Source organism: Canis lupus, chromosome 19, assembly GCF_003254725.2.
Source record: "Canis lupus dingo isolate Sandy chromosome 19, ASM325472v2, whole genome shotgun sequence".
Taxonomy (NCBI): Eukaryota; Metazoa; Chordata; class Mammalia; order Carnivora; family Canidae; genus Canis; species Canis lupus.
In genome coordinates, this window is record NC_064261.1 from 34,375,372 (window position 1) to 34,396,214 (window position 20,843).

A 20,843-nucleotide genomic window follows, 5' to 3' on the forward strand; every position below is an offset into this window, starting at 1 on the left:
GCATCTTTGGTGCCCAATTTTAAGATGAACAGTGTCTCAAAACATTAAAGATAAAGAAATTCTGCTCTATATTTGTACATACCTAGGGAGGCTTTTGGCTCAGAGATTTCTAGCTTGACTATATTTTCTTTTTTTTTCCAGAAAATTTTGTTATTTGTAGATAAGTGTTTAAGGGTAGAAGAGTGTCCACATTAAAAGTGATCATGAGCAAAAATCTTGTGCTTTGAGACAATGTCTGAACACAACATACATAAGATTAAAAACCACATTATTAATTTCAGTGATCCATCTAGCATAAAAATATTATGCTTCTACTTTAGGACCAAAAGTCCTCCTGTTAGAAGCATTAACAACAGCCTCACAACCATCGGATTCACTTCAAGCATCTGTAATTGCCCTGCTTGCTTTATATCTACTAGGGAAAATCTGGGTTGTGGACTAAGTAGAACCTCATTTCACACGTAATACATAGCTTATCTTTTATAGTTCTATAGTTACAGTTATAAGACTCAACTATTTTCTACTAATGCATATCAGATTTTATCATAGCATTGAGCATATTATTTTTGATCTGGACCTTAGGTAAATAATTCTAATACAAATCAGAATATGGTAGATGGCCATACAGTAAGTTCAACATAAACATCAAGGAACTTGGCTAGTCTGCTCGAGGGAGGTATCTATACCTCAGTTAGTTTTAAATCCACCTTCAAAGGACAAGCAATCACAGCTAAGATAATTAAACAGAGAAGGAAAGATTAATCATTTTTTTACTGTACAGTAATAATTATTTCCATGCAACCACAGTCTCTACTATATTAACTTGGTAGAACAGAAAAATGATTATGAATAAGAAAGCACAGTGGGCTTTTGACAAGGGCAACATGCAATGTACTTTAAATTAAACTCGTATTTCACTTTTAATTTTAGAATAAACAGTAGTAGAACTAGTGATTTCCTTCACTGAAGGGATGACAATGTAGGATGCAGATAAAGTATTTTTATTCCCAAATAAAATAAAATTTGAGAATATGACATCAGAACTTTTACACATCAGATACCTCTCCTCAAATTAGTATAGATTTTCTCTTACTCAGAAAAATTAATCTTGTATTTATATTTAAAAATTTGGAAGAGGGGATCCCTGGGTGGCGCAGCGGTTTGGCGCCTGCCTTTGGCCCAGGGCGCGATCCTGGAGACCTGGGATCGAATCCCACATCGGGCTCCGGTGCATGGAGCCTGCTTCTCCCTCTGCCTGTGTCTCTGCCTCTCTCTCTCTCACTGTGTGCCTATCATAAATAAATAAAAAAAAAAAAAAAAAAAAAATTTGGAAGATGTTGGTATCAGTGAAAATTTAATAATACATGTGCTTTTTACCTAATTATATATGGTTCATTCAAATTTCTTAAAAATTCTGTTGAACTTCTGTAGCTTCTAAATAAGTAAAATTTTCTAGTGCTTAAAAATAGCATGCTTTAATTTACTGTCTATTTATCACATGAGGTGAGTTAATTGTTTTCAGACAATGTTCTAATCAGATACAATAGTGAAGTTTAATAAAAAAATTATTGGGTTGATTACGTGATAGAATTGTGAATTGGGGGCATGCCATTTTCTAAAGTATTTGTAATGAATGCATTTAAAATTGTTCCAAGTGAAATCATCAGTTCTCATGAGCAATACTTTGTATTACTACATACAGAAAGAGATGGATTCAGCAACATATATAATTTTTCATTTAACACAATTTAGGAATATGACAGGGCAATTCCTTATGTTTATGAATTTGAACCACTTAACATGATTGAAACTCTGCTTACTTCATATTTGAGAGAAAAAAGTAGCCATGTCTTTGTCAAAAACCCTTTACTTAACTGCAGCCTGCAATACAGGATGCAAGATATTAGAGTTCCAAATATGGCAGTTCAGAAGTTTAAGGTCTACATAAGAAATACTATGGAGAGATGAGGAAGGAGATTTCTGAAGCAATCACAGTTTAATAGTCTGAAGTAAAGAAGTTTTACATCATTGTTGGATTTAGGCAGTATATAAATTGATGTTAATATTGCATATTGTATATTCTACTCAAAAGAACAATTACTTTATAGATTTTTGGAAAAGCCAGTTTTTATTTATATTAATATTGTTTTTAATGCAACATATAAAAGTAGAGGAATTCTGCTATCACATACTCAAATTGAAAATAATCTAGAAATTAAATAATATATGTATATATTAATGTATATATACATACTTATATATTTGTAGTATTTAAGGAATAATTTATAAATATCTTCCATTATTATAGACTTAATATTTTAATATTATTCTTAAGTATGGTTTTAAAAGCTGTTCATTCTGCCAAATGTTCATTTATATATATATGTATATATAAGCTTAGAAATATTTTCCTTTTGATGGAGGAATTCCAGTTCTGTTAATCAAAACTAAATAAATACTCCATAATACAATGTAGCTTTTTGTAGAGTGACAGATGTAACTAGAGCAAATTTCTATGAATTATACATAAAATAATACTGGTTAACTATCTATATCCAGTCAACTAAATATTAATCTTCTAAAGAACTGGTTTTCAAAAATTCATAGCATTATGGGAAAAGTATGCTTTACAATTAGAATTTAAAATATTAGAATGAAATACTCTAGTTTACATAAAATTATAATCTTGTCTAAAAGGAGGATACACAAATTATTTCTACTTGTATTTTTTGAAATTAGTAAGGATCAATCAACTTTGTAAATACGAAAAAACCCACTAAAGTATCTGTAATGACAACCATCACTCTCTATAATGAAAATAACCTGAAAGACTAATTTTATAGCCTGGTCTTAATTAATAGTTTTTATCTACATACTCATTGTGCAGCTTTTTTTTTTTAATTTTTTTTTTATTTATTTATGATAGTCACAGAGAGAGAGAGAGAGAGAGGCAGAGACACAGGCAGAGGGAGAAGCAGGCTCCATGCACCGGGAGCCCGACGTGGGATTCGATCCCGGGTCTCCAGGATCGCGCCCTGGGCCAAAGGCGGGTGCTAAACCGCTGCGCCACCCAGGGATCCCTACATACTCATTGTGAAAAGGAAAAGTGTTTGTAAAAATTTACTAATCTCATTTAGTAAGATACTTCAAACAGATAAATTTGTTTTCATTCAGTAGGAAGCTCTCAAATATAGCTAGACATCAGATACTGCTAGGGTAGTCATCGTGATTGTTGGCCATCAAACTCTCTGTTCTGTCAATTCTTACTTTCACTATGTCAAGGGAAGAAAGGGGGGTGTGAAAAGTCATCAATGTTGGTAATGCATTGCTGTTAGACTCTAAATTACTATACTATTTTTATTTTTTAATTTATTTTATTTTATTTTTATTTCTATATTTTTTAGTATACTATTTTAGAGAGCCAATTTGACACTCCATATCAAAAACCTAAACAGGGATGCTTGGGTGGCTCAGTGGTTGACTATCTGCCTTCAGCTCAGGGCATGATCCCAGAGTCTCAGGATCGAGTCCTGTTTTGGGCTCCCCACAGGGAGCCTGCTCCTTCTTCTGCCTATGTCTCTGATTCTCGGTGTCTTTCATGAATAAATAAAATAAACTATTTTTAAAAAACCCTAAACATGGAACACCTGGGTGGCTTAGCGGTTGAGTGTCTGCCTTTGGCTCAGGTGTGATCCCGCAGTCCCAGGATTGAGTCCCACATCAGGCTCCCCACAGGGATCCTGCTTCTCTGTCTGCCTATGTCCCTGCCTCTCTCTTTCTGTGTCTCTCATGAATAAATAAGTAAAATCTTAAAAAAAAAAAAAAACTAAACAAATACATATGTACATATGTGCTTTGCCTAGGTATCTTTTAAAACATATATATTTGTGGTAATAATCACAAATAAGTATGTATAAGAATGTTTATCTCTGAATAATCTCTAGTATCAAAACTAGCGTCACTTTAATGATGATTCAAATTGATTCATTTAAATATAGTATAGTAAATCTAGTTGGCAGAATGAACATACATAACATACATATTAAAACCATACTTAAGAATATTAAATAATAAGAATGTAATAAATAATGGAAGATATTTATAGATTATTCCTTAAATACTACAAATATATATGTGCTATGATTACAATATTTAAGAGAAAATCAAATAGTTTTTAATATTAAAAGGAATTAGAAATATGTATTAGAAATACCACATATATGTTAAAAGGAATTAGAAATATATATTAGAAATAAGTATGATTTATACTGTAAGAGTATGGGGTGATGAGATTGTGTTTGATTTTAAATTTGTTCACTTAATTCAGTTTAGAATCATACACATTTTTATAGCATATATACGTGTCATGGTAATCATAAAGATTCATAAAAGAGCTTTTTGCAAGTTTTTTTAAAAATTGAGACAAAGGAATTCAAACTATTTAAGATTGTGTGTGTGTAGACTTAGGTATAACTTACATTTATCTAACCACTGACCTCTAACTCATGAGCAAAGTAGATTTATTTCGTTAACATTGCCAAAATATCCATAAATAATCATTCAGTCATGTTTATTTCTCAGTGAGACAAGCTACAAATTCTCTGAACTGCCACTAGAATAGATCAAAATATTTTCTACTTCAAGGAAAGCTTTGTTATAATCTTCATATAGAAGAGGAACAAAGTAAACCCATCTGCTCTATGAAGTTTTTGTAATAATGAATTAGAATGCATGTCAGGATTATTTGATTGGGGGCAGAAGGTATTTCTTCCTAAGGCTTATAAAGGAACTTCTGCTGATTCATAAATATCTTGATTCCTACCTACCAGCATCAGCACCCCCCGCATTCCCAGCCAGTCCCACACTTTTAAAAGACACTATTTCTCTTCTTAATTTGTTGAATAGATTGTTTTCCTGGAATTGTATATATAAAAGATGTATTACACATCTTTCCCTATCTTTCACTCTCTATCTTATAAATATTTACAATTTGTATCTAATTTTGACCACCTGGGTTTTCACACAATTTCTTGAATATAAAATACTGGTCTTTAAAAATTTAATCAATTTAAAAATTTAATAAAATGCTACATTCACTTTTGGAAAGTGTGATTTATTATTTTTGGCCAAAATATCTCTCCTATTTATGATAACAAAGTTGACTATTAGCTAGCAATAGTTAATCAGGTAGAGCAATTTGCTAGTGAAGCTTCCTCTAGTTCACATTAAAAAATAAAAAACAAAAACAAACAAAAAAAAGAGTTCCCTTAGTCATACCTTTCTGATGTAATCATTTTAAAAGTTAGATACAAAACTGTCAGAAAATTTATGCATATATAAATATATTTATTTAGAACATAAATGAGATCACATTATACATTAGTCTATAACCTATTTTTCCAACTTAATGATATACTATGAAAATTAATCTACATCTCTATTTTGGACATTATACGTGTCCCAAATTTTTTATTTCAGCTTTGATTAAAATTAAAGCCATGACAATTATTTTAATAGGTACAGACCTTAGACAAGTGTTTAATTTTAAACTACTGATATAAGATTTTGAGAATTCAAGGCACTGAGTTGCTGAACATAAATATGTATGTAGATAATGATAAAAGTATAAGAATATGCACAAGGCTTAAAAGTTCTAATGACATAAAAGTAGCTAGGTTGTTTCGGGATCTTTTGGCACATTTATATTTTTTACTCTATATTTTGTAAGCATGAAATTGATTCTTGGCTAGTTTGTTTGGAAACTCTCCTAGAGGATTCCTATTTTTCCACAAAGTTTTATCTTTATAAATTATCTTTTACCTGAGACTAGGATGTTTATTTATGTGATTTTGAAGGAAACTAGTTCTCATGAATATTTGTTACTGGCCATTACATTCAAATTGATTCATTAACCTTGTCATTTTTTACTATTTCTAAATTCTCTAATTTTTTAGTAATTGGATACAACTTTATAAACTTTTAACTGTAAACTCATTTGCAATTTAAAGGAAAAATAACCCTTTCCTTCTTTTTATCAGGAAGTCTATAAAAATTTAGCACAGTCTCTCTTTATCCTAGTTTTTCAAATCTGCATTACATTTGCTTATGAGCATCTACCATAATATATCCAACTTTTCGATGGACATATAGTTTGCTTCAAGTATTTAAAACATTTATAGCACTTTGAAATACTGCTTGTACAAAATAAAGAATATGTATTTGTTGAATGAAAAGTTTTCTCTAGATTGTCCTCAAGTCTATGAAAGTAGGGACTGGGTAATTTTCATGTATTCAATTCTATATCCAAAGACCCTCACCTCTTAGCATACATGTATGACTCACTGAGTTCTGTTGAGTGTTGAGACTCTTGTGGGAAGGTACAGTTTGAACTTGTAGCTATGGAGGGGAATCCTCTTTCTAAAATGTAGTCCTTGGGTTAAATATATGGCTGGACTTCACAGGCATTAACTGTAGATTCATAATATGTCACAAAATTGTACTGCAATGACACCGAATAGAAAGAAGCCAGCACTTACCTGGACAAGAAACATCGCTATGTGGTGAAATTCTCCACGGCCCCCCTGCTTAACAGGAACTGTCATAAAGAATTTGCTGCCATCTCTAGAAAACACCGGCTCCTCATTCTAAAACACAGAAGTGCATATAATGATCTCAAGATGGTATGTGCTTTGTGCTGCCAACCATTGCTAATTTAAGTATGGGTTACATAAATTTCTGATTTAGAATTTGTTTGTGAAATGGTCAAATTATCTCTAAAAATAATGTGAATGCACCACCACCACCTATCTTCAGAAATTTTGTAGGTTTCTGAAACTGTGCCCATTAAACAGTAACTTCTCATCCCTCCCTACCTTATTCCCCGTCATTCTCTTTTCTGTCTCTTTGATTTGGACTACCATAAGCAGCTCTTTAATGAATGGTTTACCAAAAAACATGCAATTTTTAATATGTGTGTTCTGAAATCTTTGACTCAGCAATTCTGGTTACTTGAACATACATTTCTCTTGATGTATATATAAATTTACTGAAAACACAGAAGATAAAAGGCTGCAAAATTGGAAGGAATCCAGTGAAAATCATTTAATTCAAACTTCCCATCTTCACTTCTCACTCCTCCAAAAAAAAATAAAAATAAATAAAAAAACCACAAACACAAATGCCCATTTGATCATTTTTTAATTAAACTCTAGTGGCATGTTAAATCAATAGAATTATTTTCTGAAAATTAAATGATGGAAGCTATACATATAGATTGCTTTCCTTTTGCTCCAGGGGAAACATTAAGAAAATGGATTTGCCTGACAAAACACTGGATTCTTTCCTATTGGATTAGTGAAAGTGATTACACATATGGTAAAAGAAAGGCTTTGCTTATGGTTTCTTCTGCAGGTCTTTAAAATGGCCTACAAGCTCTTTGAGGTGATCTGGCCCACCACTCTTTCTGATCTCTTTTCATTCTCCTGTTTCCATGTGCATGCTTCTGCTCCAGGGCCCTTGCACTTTCTATGCCCTTTGGTTCTTTCTTTTATGTCTTCCATATGTTGTCTCTTTGTCACCTTATCACTGAGGTGCTTCTCACTTACCCCATCTAGAAGGGGATCTTAGAGCGAGATCACACAGCTCTATCTGAACCCTTCGTCCCCTTTTACTACTTCCCGTTTCTTTCTATATTACCTAATAGCATCCAACACACTATGTTATAGGCAGGTATGCATTTTTTTTTGGGTGTATATATGTGTATATATGAGGTGGGCAGGTAGTTAGACAAGTAGGTAGTGTTCCCCTGGAATGCAAGCTTCATGGGTAAGGAACCTTCCATTTGTCACTGCTCTATCTCCAGCACCTAGAAAATGACTATCACATAAATTGTGCTTAATACTTATACACTTAATGAATAAGTAAATGACTATTTTCATTTTAGCTTTTACTAGTGAGCTTTACTAGTGAGATTTTAGCTTTACTAGTGAGATCATCCTTTGATAGAAATATAAGGATATTTTCCTTGTCTACTTCATGGACACTCATGAAAATATAAGATGATATATGCAAACATTTAAAACTGAAATAATATACAATTCAAGGATGAAGACAATGCATCGTTGCTAGGCATATAATATAAGAAACTTGACTGAGCGAATCACATCTTTCAACTATGATAGAGTCAATAATTCTGTAGGTTCCATCTCTTGTGCTCTGGGATTTCTCTTGGCCTTTGCACATGAAGCTTTTTCTCTCTGGAACAACCTTTCTGTTTCCCTTTATGTTGAATCTTACTCTCCCCTCCTCCCTCGCCTGCCCCTCCTTAAACTCAAGGAACAGGAACCATTTCCAAATCTCCCTAGTTAGAGAGTATCTCATAGTTAGGAAATCTCTCCTCAGAGATTCTAACAATTACCCTGTGTTCATCTCTATCATGGCATTCAATGCATTCTATTATATGCTTGGCTTCCTTCACTAGGCAAGTAATAATTAAACTAAATTTGCAATTTTATCTTTTTAGCTATATTGCCTAGGACCCAGTAGGTGTCCAACTCATAATTGAATAGATGAATATGTACCACAGGAAAAAAATGGTTGTTATATATCACTCTATCCACATTTGCTCCAACCTATTAGCTCCTCCCCTATTCAGTATTATCCCTTTGTGATTTGCTCCAAAAATAAGTTGCCTTTTTAAGGTACAGGGATATCTGTATCTATTTTACTTTTTATATTTGTGTACCCATCTCCTTCCAATTCTAGTGCCTTATAAATGGCTCAGTGAAGGAGCAGATGGAACTATAATCTCGTATGCATTGCTGCGCTTAATAACTTTCACCACTAGGCAATATCTGCCTATAAATAGAGCTCTATGCCAACCTCTTCCTAGAATCAAATAATGGAAATGGAGCCAATTGCACTGTCCACTTTCATGTTTGTGAGTCAGTGTTTATGATGCACAGAGCAATGGATTGGGAATACCAAATTCTATCTCTTGACCAATAATTCTGTACAGAGGTTATCACAAGTCTCTTGAAAGCCAGGCCAAATATGGCTAGTTCTCTATTCTCACTACAGTCCAGAAAGTAAGCATATGATGATTATGTTAAGTTTCTAGTTTTCTTAGAAATTTGTTTCATCTCATTACTACTATCATTCTCAAACTTTAGATTTCATCAAATTCTAAAAATCTCTAAAAGCTTCTAGAGAAAAACTCAACTGTGACAAATTACCATCTGCATTATTTTTTACTGAATAGTTAATTGATAATTGATAACTAGTTTCTATGCTTTAAGAATTTCTATTAAACATTCATAAATCTGGGGTTCAAAATGTAGATAACACAATTCCTAAAGCACATGGATTATGTTGATGCATGTTACAATATTATGAATGTCACTGAAAATAAAACTGATAGCAAAATAGGTTTAATAATGCAGGGCAATTTAGAATATGTCAATATCCATTATGTTATTGCTTCTCATTGTTTTTATTTTCAGTATCTAACTTAAGAAATTCCATTACTGACTACAAGATCAAAGTTGATTCTTTTCCAATTTCATTAGATTAAATAGTTTATATTAATACCTACTTATTTATTGGTAGATAAATATAATATAAATAAGGATAATGCTTATGCTTCCAGCAAGAAAAGGTTTAGCTTATCTATAGTCCTTCCTACTTTTCTTTATCCAGCAAGTATTTATGGAAATTTTCTTATAAACAGACTCTATATGAGGCATTTAGTCGACAATGGGGAAAAAAAAGTGAAGACCCCTCCTGCCCTTGTGAATGTAGGGAAACAACATAGAAATGATTGTGTAAGGATTACAAAAAAGATTACACTTGACTTTAAAAAGAAAGCTTTTATAAACGGATGTGATGTGGTTATAGTGGTTGGAGGAGGTAGTATTTTAGATGGGTGATTTAAGCTGAGGTTTGAAAAAGGAGCAGCCTTCACAAAATAGTTGATAGAATTCCATTTAGAAGAAAAGCTCATTACAAAGAACCTGTGAAGTGCTCGCTTCAGCAGCACATATGCAAAGAACCTGTGAATATTAGAGCTAATGTGCCTAGAATGGTCCTAGAATGGAGAAGGAACTGACAACAATTGTTTCAGCTGTAGAATAGGCATGGCTAGGGGCAACCAAGTATATACTTTGCCATGGTCTGTCAGCCAGCCTGCAGCATGGAGAAGAGATTGGCATGCACCTGAGGAGTTGAGCTTTCAGCAGGCAAAGAGGACCTGCAGTTTCTTTTCTTTCTTTTCTTTTTTTTTAATTTTATTTATTCATGAGAGACACAGAGAGTAGAGAGAGAGAAAGGCAGAGGCGCAGGCAGGAGGGAGAAGCAGGCTCCATGCAGGGAGCCCGACGTGGGACTCGATCCCAGGTCTCCAAGATCACGCCTCAGGCTGACAATTGCACTAAACTGCTGAGCCATCTGGGCTGCCTGGACCTGCAGTTTCTACACAAATAGTGGATGCTGTTTGTGAAGCTGAGGAAAGTAAACTGACTAGAGATCTTGGAATGTAAAATTGAAAAACCTGGTGATGAATAATATACAGAATAATAGTCTATGAAAAATAATAGGCAGAAAAGGATAAGAAAACCTTAAGAATGACTACTAGGTTTATGATTTTAATAGCTGGATGGGTAATTATGTCCTTGACTCCTAGGATAAGAACAATACATAAGACTAGAAGAGGAATATGTTCAGTTTGGACCTGTGGAGTGTGCAGTTACTTGTACAGATTTAGGAGAAGATGCCAAGCATGAATTTGGATGTTTTAGAACTCAGCGAAGTGAGCAGGGCTATACATTTAGAGGTCTCACTACATGGTGGTGATTGAAACCAGAGATGTGTATGACACTTCAGGAGAGAATGTGAAAGATCTCTATAGAGAACAAAACAAATCAAAAGCGAACCAAACACATTTCCCTTTGTAGAAAAGTGATGGAGTTAGTAGTAAAATGAATCCAGCCATATTCAGATAATTTACTTGTGTTTCCTTCTGAAATGTTCAGAATGAGACCATGTTGTGGAGACATTTGGTAGTTATTCTAAAGTGTTCTATGTCATAAATTAGCATCAGGAGGTAGGATACATGTAGGGAAAGAAGCATTCATCTAAATAACCTCCACATAATCAATTCATGTGGAGGTTTGGTCAGTTTTCTGGGGAATTTGATCAATGCTGATGGTTTCCAGCTTTAATGGGTCACAACTTTTTCCTCTTTTAATTTATACAAAAGTTGACTTATGTGAGTGATCCTTAAATTGGATCCTACTAATTATTCTGCAACTTAAGCTCTATAGAAAATAGAAGTAACTTTTTAATAAATGATGTCATAGAATGGTCAAGTCTGGAGTGCCTGGGTGGCTCAGTCAAATGAGTGTCTGCTGCTTTCAGCTCAGGTCATGATCTCAGGGTCCTGGGATTGAGCCCCATGTCAGGCTCCCTGTGCAGTAGGGAGTCTGCTTCACCCTTCCTCCCTCTGCACCCCACTTGTGCTCTCTTCCCTCCCTCAATCTCTCTCTCTCTCTAATAATCTTAAAGAAAGGCCAAGCCAAAAATATTTTAATGGAAAGACTCAAACATAGCAAAGACTGAAAGTAATATTACTGAAACTTTTGAGATAAAGTTATTATACAGAAAATGAGTAAATAGAATGAGCACAATAGTCAAAATGTGACATAAAGCAACCTCCTATACCATACCTGTTTGGAGAGCCAAGTATCTGATGTCATCTCGTATTTCTGAAAAGAAATAATGAACTCCATGAAGCTTCTGAACACTAAAATGAGTAGGCATCAATTTTTTTTTACATGTTTCCATTAGGCATTTTTTTTCCCTCTCTTCAACTAGTGAAATACCATGAGAGATCGTATTATCACTACTGTTTTCAACTGAATGAATAAGTACAGAATTTGGGATTAAATGATAATTTAATTATAAATCCTTCCTTTGGTGAGCTCCTTTAGAATTCCCAGTAGTATGTCACCAGGGATAGAAGATCATTTTCCAGTGCTGTTTGATTACCTCATTCAAACTGTTTTGAACCACTAGGCACTGTCTCTTTTCACCTCTAGGCATCATTGGGAAACAAAATTATTAAGTCCTTCAAAAGAACTGGGCAAACATCCAGGAATAAAATGAAAAGGTAGATGTTCTTTCAACATTTAATCCACTCTCCATCATAGTCATTTTCTTTTCTTAAGGAAAAATAAACATTTGAAATGACAAAATTTTATGTACCATTAAGGTAATCTTGCAAATGATGAGAACCAAGATCATATTTCACAAAGCAAAATGAGATTAATTTAATCTTAAATTAAATATGTGTAGATACAGTAAGTTTTACTAGTAATGTTTACATATAGGAACTTATGAAAGTCTAATATTCTAGAAAAAATTAATCTATAATAAAAATATTTAAATGAAGAAAACTAAACACAGTATGTTACCAATCTTACATATATGCAGAGGTATAATTTAAAATTGTTATAAAAGTTTATTTATAGTTTTTTTTTTTACCACTATTATCTTTCAAAGCTGTATTATTACATTATAATCGAACACTTTCTCTTTTCAGGGCCTGTTTTTATGTTTTTTTTTTTTTATGTTTTTTTTTTCTTATGTTTTTTTCACTAGATTTTCTACATATAGATATCAAGGAAACATCTAACTAAAATATTCCTTGATTTTCTATTTGCATCTCTGCAATAACCATCCTTGGTTATTGGTATCTATAAAACATAGACACACAAAAATATATCAATGGCACTTTTCATTAGTATTACTCTTTTGTTAGAATCCATTGAAGTCCAAAGTTTTCACATGCATTTATCTTACTATCTCAATATAGTAGACAGCAAAATAATTTTTAAGTTCATAATGGATTAGAAATATATTAGAAATATAATATGTAGGGATGCCTGGATAGCTCAGTGGTTGAGCATCTGCCTCCGGCTCAGGTCGTGATCCCAGAGTCCTGGGATCGAGTCCCACATCAGGCTCCTCATAGAGAGCCTGCTTCTCCCTCTGCCTATGTCTCTGCCTCTCTCTCTCTCTCTGTATCTCTCATGAATAAATTTTTAAAATTTAAAAGAAAAGAAATATAACAATATCAATAAGGTACCAAATCAATAATATGATTGGGTTCCTATATCTATTTTCTTCTGAAGCATTTTGATACATTCTTGCCAATACATATACAGATTATCATCATATAGAAAAGATGACAGGTTTTCTCTGACTAGAATATACACATGCCAATTTCTAAATGATGTAGTACTTAGCTGAATAAAAAATGGTGCAGAATACTTTCACAAATAAATGGTGAAATCCTATCAGCCTATCAGATGATGGTTGAAATAAGTTTCCTATTAATACAAGCTAAATGTAAAGAGCATTAGTCAAATCCAGTAAGTAAATGACTAACTCATCAACTTTATCTCCCTATCTATGCTTATCACTCCAATCAAAACAAATTTCTTCCCCCTTACAAATTATGCTTTAATATTGGAGAATAACTTGTATATAGTGATATGGATAGCTCTAAAGTGTTTGTGATGAGTTTTAACAGATATATTCACAGGCCATCAAGATATAAGATCTTCACACTTTCACATCTTCTCTCATGCCCCTTCCCAGAGGTTCCAAAAAGGCAGTCACTCTTCTGAACTCTTTCCCCATAGATTAGTCTTGCCTATTTTAGAAGTTCAGATAATTGAAATTATGTATTATGTACTTTTTTGAGTGGGACTTCTTTCACACTGTTTTTGAGATGCACTTATATTGCTGGGCATTTATCAGTATTGTTTCTTTTTCAATTGCTGAGCAGAATTCTGTTGTATAGATATGGCTCATTCTGTTTATTAATTCCTTGTTAATAGATAATTAGTTTCCAGTTTTTAGCTACTGTAAATAAAGCTTCTCTAAAAAAATTTTTTTTTAACAAAGCCTCGTTGGACAGTTTTTTTTTTCTCTTGTCCAAATATCTAGGAATGGAGTTACTGAAGTATGGACTATATATATATATATATATCTATATTTATACATCTATCTATATATCTACATACATATATAACATATATTATATATACATACGTAAGCTATAATGTTTTTATGTGTATGTTTAACTTTACTGCAAAAACATTTTTAAAGTAGCTGTATCATTTTACACTTCTACTCATGAAGAGTAAGAACTGCAATTTTCTACATCCTCATCAATAATTAATGTTGTCACCTTTTTGTTTTAATTTTAGTCATTGTAATGGTATGTAGTATTATCTAATCATGAGTTAATCTATATTTTCCTAATGTCTAATAATGTTGAATACTTTTTCATCAATTTATTACTTCCTTATGCATTTCTGTTTACAGTTTTTGATCTTTTTATTGCTTTGTCTTTTCATTATTGAGATGTATACATTTCTTTGTCAGATACACATTTTGCAAAATATTTCCCCCACTCTGCAGTTAGCTACTTCTTAATGGTGCTTTTGATGAGAAGTTTCTAATTTTGATGATGTCTAATGTACTATTTTTTCTTTTATGATTAATGACCTTTTGCCTATTCAGTATAACAAAGTCATATCCCATATTTTTGTCTAGAAGATTGACAGTATCATCTCTTAGATTTAGGACTGCAATTTATCTCAAATTAATTTTAGAATATGGTATGTGATAGGTGCCAGATACCATTGTACTTTTCATTTGGTTCTTGATTGGTCCAGCATCATTTTCCCCCATTTGGATTGTCTTCGCACCTCTGTTAAAAATCACTTGATAAGTATGGATCTATTTCTAGAAACTCTATTAGTTTGGTTGATCTATTTGTGTGTTCTTCTGCCTCCATTACAATCTTTCAGTTTCTGTTGCTTTCTAGTTATTCTTGAAATCCAGTAATGCAACTTCCAACATTTTTTGCTTTTCTACAAGATTGTATAGCTCATCAGATCTTTAGCATTTCCATATACATTTAGAACCAGCTTGTCTTTTCTACCGGATGAATCAATCAATCGATCAATTGATTAATCTTCTAGGAATTTGTATTGTATTGAAACTACAGTTCACTTTGAGTAGAATGCCATCTGTAATATCCAGCTTTTCAATTCCAGCATAGAGCTTCTATTTATTTAGGTCTTCCTTAATGTCTTTCAAAAATGTTGTAGTTTTCAATATGGGGATTTTGCACACTATTTGTTAAATTTATCCTTACGTATTTAATGTCTTAAAATTTTTAGTGGCATTTTTATTTTCCATTGTCATATTATGAATATATAGAAACACATTTTGTTGCTTCTCAACTCTTTATTTTGAAAAAAGTTCGAACTTACAGAGAAGTTAAAGACTGGTTCAAGAAACATCTGCATATCCTCTAGACATATTACTCATTTATTTATATTTTGCTCCATTTGTTTATTATTATATCCCTCTACTGTTTCTAAACCATTTGAAAGGAAGGCAAAAGTATTTTTTTTCAAAATTAATTAGAAGTTAGAAATATAACTTATTTCTAAATAATCTGATAGAAATTTTTAGGTATTATATCCATTTACCTCGAAATAATTCAATAAGCATTTCTTAAGAAAATGACAGTATCCTGTGTACATGGTTTTTTTTTTTTTTACAGTAAAATGATCGAAATCAAGAAATTAAACAATTTAGGTTGGTACACTGACTTGTGAATTGTGACCCACTCTTGGATTTGTGTTTTTTGTAGATTTCCTACTTTTTATTTATGCAATAATGAAGAGAATTTTATTTATTCCTCGCGAATCATTATGATATTTATTCCTTGCCAAGTTATTCTGGTTAGAGTGTCTAATAAAGTTTGCATAGCACAGTGAGAATGTATATCATTAGTTAACATCCACTATCCCATATAACTACATTTTTTTTTCCCTTATGATGAGAACTTTTAAGGTTTATTCTCTTAGCAACTTTCAAACATAAATGAAGTATTGTTAACCATAGTCCTCATGGTGTATATTACATTCCCAGAACTTACTTATCTTACAACTAGAACTTTGTACCTTTTAATCACCTTCACACAGCTTCCTTACCTTTACCATCATGTCACCTCTGGCAAACAAAGTCTAATCTTTCTTTTTCTAATTCCACATATAAGTGAGATCATACAGTATTTGTTCTCTAACCTAGTTCACTCAGAATAAATGCCCTCAAGGTCCCTCCTCTGTTGTTACAAATAGCAGGATTTCTTTCTTTATTATGGCTGAATAGCATTTGTGTGTGTACCTGCGTGTGTGCATATATTTGTGACATTTTCTTTTTCCATCCACCCGTGGATGGACACTTGCTTTCTACCCCCATCTTGGCTATTGTAAGTAATGCTGCAATGAACATGGGCTTGCAGATATATCCTGGGATAGTGATTTCACTTCCTTTAGATACATATCCAGAATCTGAATTGCTGTATTATATTTTATTTTCAATTTCCTGAGGATCTGTCCTACTTTTTTCTACAGTGACTATACTGACATAACATTCTTAACACAGTGCACAGGGTTCCCTTTGCTCTAGTTCCTCACCAGCATTTATCTCTGGTCTTTTTGACACTAGCCATGCTAACAGGCATGAGGCAATAAACAACTGCAGTTTTGATTTGCATTTCCCTAATGATTAGTGATGCTGAGCACCTTTTCATATACCTGTTGGCTATTTTATTATCTTCTATGGAAAAATGTCTATTCAGATCCTTTGCCCATATTTAAATTAGATCACTGGGGTTTTGGTTTGTTTTGTTTGTTTTTGTTTTATTTTGCTACTGAGTTGTATGAGTTATTTATATATTTTATATATGAACCCCTTATCAGATGCATGATTTGCAAAATGTTCTTCCATTCCACAGGGTAGCTTTTCAATTCATTGACTGTTTCTTTCTCTCTTTCTTTTTTCTTTTCTTTTTTTTTTTTTATTGTTGACTGTTTCTTTTACTGTGCATGGTTGACTTTTAACTTACTTAGGTTATCCATTACCTCTAGAAAAAAACAAAAACTAAAAGATATTTTTATTTTATTTTACTCACATATTTACCATTTTGGGTACCTTTCTTTTCTTTATTTAGATTTGAGTCTTCATCTGATGCTATTTCTTTCAGACTGAATAACTTCATTTCATGGTATTTATGCAGATATACTTGTGCTGAATTAGCTCTTATTTATCTGAAAATGTCAGTCTTCATTTTTGAAAGATACTTTCATAGGATATAGACTTCTGGTTTACATTGTTTTTCTTTGAGTCTTTAAAAAATGTATCCTATTGCTCCCTGGCTTATATCATTTCCAATAAGATAGAGGCAATTATTTTCATCATTCTATTCCCCCATATGTAACATGTTTTCTCTCAGGCTGTTTTAAAGTTTTTCTCTTAGTCTTTGGTTTTCAATACTTTGAATATTATGTGTCTGCTTATTTTCATTGTTTTTATCCTGTTTGGGATTTGCTAACTTCTTAGATATATAGGTTAATGGTTTTTCTTCAAATTTGGGATATATTAAGTCATTGTTTCTTAATTTTTCTTTCCTGCTCCAATATTTCAAACCTTGCCTTCTGTGTGTATTACATCCTACATATATATCAGCTCAAATTATTCCATATGTAACTGAGGCTTTGTTCCTTTTTTTTTTTTTTTCCAGGTTTTTCCTCCCCCTCAGGACTTCAGTTTGAATTTTTTTTATTTCCCTGACTACAACAATGTCCAATTTGTGTTTGGACATTATTGTCTGGACATTGTCCAGACATTTTCATATCAGATACTGTTCATTTTAGTTCCTGAAATTCCATTGTTCTGTATTTTAAAGTTTATTTCTCTACTCAAATCTCTCATCTATTTATTAATTAGGGCCACCCTTTAATTTGCCAAATATCTTTCAATCACCTTTAGAAAATTCTATATTGGTTATTTCTAATATCTCTATTCTGTGTAAGTCTGCTTTTATAACCATTTGGGGGGGCAGGTTATATTTTCTGTTTTTCTACATATAGTATGTTTTGATTGTGTAATTGATATTTTAAATTTTAATTCTCCATTTAAAAGAGTAAACTTTGTTCTAGGAAGACAGCTAATTTATAGGCATGTACTTGATCCTTTTGAAATTTAATATAAAAGTTTATTGTAAAGAGTATAGAACAGCCTTATTTCTAATGCATTTTTCTTTCTGGGCTGTGAGTTGAAAAATGCAAAGGGTTTTTCAGTGAGAGCTCTCTATTTTTGTTGTTTGGTACTCCAAAGTCTCCAAGCATTGTGCAACCTGCAGGTTCTATATTTGCTTCTCTCCCTGTGAAGCATATCCTGTACTTGCAGGCTTATGCACTGAGCTAAAGCCTTAAGAGGTCCTTTACATAGATTGCCAGAGCTCTTCTCTCTATAGCTCCAGATCTTGTGGTACTTGTCCTGCAAATTTCACCCATCACAATAGCCTCAAACTGATTCCCTCTGCCTCCTTGGATCAGTGATACCACTGTGCTTTTCTAGGACTCCATTAGCTTGCACTCTACATATCAGCATGTTCCCTACAGGAAGTTAGGCTTATCTTACATATTTACATTATTTTACTATTTATGCCCTGATCCTGCTATTGTCCAATATCTGAGAGTAGTTTTTTAATACATTTTGTATAGTTTTATAGTTGACTACAGCAGTGATGCTAGGCTGGCAACATTTACTCTATCCTGTCCAGAAACAGAAGTTTGAAAATTCTGTTGCTAAATAATTGAGAATAGTTTACTAAGTACCAATACAGGCATACAGTGCAACAATTCAAACTGATTACAGTATACCTTCTGTTAAGAACTTTAAAAAAAAATTACACATATAGTATTTATTGCAGAGTTTATAAAAACGGATTGTAGAAATAGAAATACAACCTACTTTCAAAACACAGTGGTTCAAGGACCAGTTTTTCTTTTTTACTCTTCTTATTTAAGTTAAAAACGGAGACACTGTCCATTATTTTAGAAGACTAATCTGAACTACCAAAAAAATTGAAGTTTTGGAATATGTTTCAAAAAGATAGGAAAAACATTCCACATTCACAAGTTAACCAAGGCCAAAGACATATTTCAGGATTAAAGTAATGGAGCTTAGACTCTCTTTTATACTATACAAGAATTCATTTTTTATAGTTCTCTTTTGCTTATCATCCATATTTCTCACTTCAAAGTTTGGATAATTTATGGATTATAGTATATTCTTCTAATAGAATGACTCCCAACTACCTCTGGAAATTAAATATTGGTCTTTGTACAATGGATTGCCTGATATCCCTCAGAGAATAGCATAAACTACTTCATTTTAAGCATAAAGAAAAGTATACTTACTCTACTGCAAGCACCAGTGGTAGTCTCACAGACAGTGAGGATGGAGATGTTCTGAGGCCGGTTTAACCATCTGACCACCGTCTTGGTATTGCTTACCCATTTAACCATAGTGATATAATATTCTCTAGTTTGGAAACAAAAAAATATTTACATTTACAGCAGAGAACCTATAGAGTACCAATAATAAACAATTGCTATTTTATATACAAGGATAAGTGAAACACTTTGAGGATGAAAAATCATATTAATTTCTATTTATACATGCATATCTGCTATTCCAAATACTCACATATATAAATACAAATATGTGTGTATGTAAACACATGTATATATACATACACATACAAATCTACAGAAAATTTGAGAATAAATATGAAAATGAATGATATCCTAGAAAGGAGATCTTTATTTTTATTATGTTTTTGAAAGGAGATCTTGAGAAAAATAAAAATAATCAAGATGATAGACATTTATGAATAATTTTTTAAAACTTTCTATTGATTAGCACTAATATGTGCAATAAGCATAAATTTTTAAACTACATTCTATTTTTATAAAAAATAAAACCACTAATCAATTAAAAGGCAAAACTTATTCTTTATTTAATATTTCTTATGCACGATTTTCATGTTATTTCACTTTACTGATGGGACTTGCATGACAAAGTCATTAGTTTTCATTTATTTATTTTGTGTGTGTGGTCTTTCTCAGGTGTGAGCCAAGGGCCAGTCCCAATCCTATTCATTATACATACATATACACACACACAGACACATGCATATGTATATATGCACACACATATATAACACATATATACACATATATTAATTTTTAAAATATTTATTTGAAATAGTTTAAAACAAATGAGGTATTAAAGTGAGGAGATGAGAGACTATAGAATTTTTAATATAGTGAGGATATTAATTAGTAAGCCTATGATTTTAGACTATTTGTAGATTGGGAAAGCTTGTATTTTTTCCTATAGTTAGTTATATTTCTTTCATTATAGATTCTGTGATTGGAAATTTACATACTATCTCAAAAACCCTCAACCCACACAGACAAAACACAATGGTCAACATTGAATACAATTTATGATAAAAAGAAAAAAAAAAAAAAAACTTCCAACAAATTTGCCCAGTTTCAGAGTAGATGAGATGATTTAAAGTGCCATCTGTGAGCACTGTCTTAAAATTAATCCACCCAGGGGCACCTGGGTGGCTCAGTCAGTTAAGCATTTGACTATTGGTTTCCACTCAGGTCATGATCTCTTGAGATGGGAGATTCAGCCCTCTATCAGGCTCTATGCTCAGTGGGGAGTCTGCTTAGATTCTCTTCCCCTGCCTCTCCCCACTCCAAATAAATAAATAAATAAATAAATAAATAAATAAATAAATAAAATCTTTTAAAAAATTCACCCAGTTTTTGTGGGGCTTAGAAAAAATCATGTATGGGAGAAAAGCTTTGTGATACAAATCACCTATCCTTAGACAC

General features: G+C 32.4%; 1 protein-coding gene and 1 long non-coding RNA gene across 8 annotated transcripts in view; one reads left to right on the plus strand and one right to left on the minus strand.

The window, feature by feature from the left end:
* LOC112648411 (uncharacterized) overlaps positions 1-20,843 on the plus strand; it is a 160,747-nt gene that overhangs the window by 72,779 nt on the left and 67,125 nt on the right. The gene's annotated exons all lie outside the window — the stretch shown is intronic.
* The window catches only part of DPP10 (dipeptidyl peptidase like 10), a 1,271,598-nt gene that overhangs the window by 64,250 nt on the left and 1,186,505 nt on the right, over positions 1-20,843 (minus strand). For all 4 annotated transcript variants that reach the window (XM_025429711.3, XM_025429705.3, XM_025429721.3 and 1 more), the window contains 3 exons: positions 19,350-19,473; positions 11,721-11,759; positions 6,537-6,644 (listed from right to left, as the gene is read on the minus strand). In XM_025429711.3, coding sequence (XP_025285496.1) covers positions 6,537-6,644; positions 11,721-11,759; positions 19,350-19,473 — 271 coding nt within the window. The remainder of the gene's footprint in view (positions 1-6,536; positions 6,645-11,720; positions 11,760-19,349; positions 19,474-20,843) is intronic.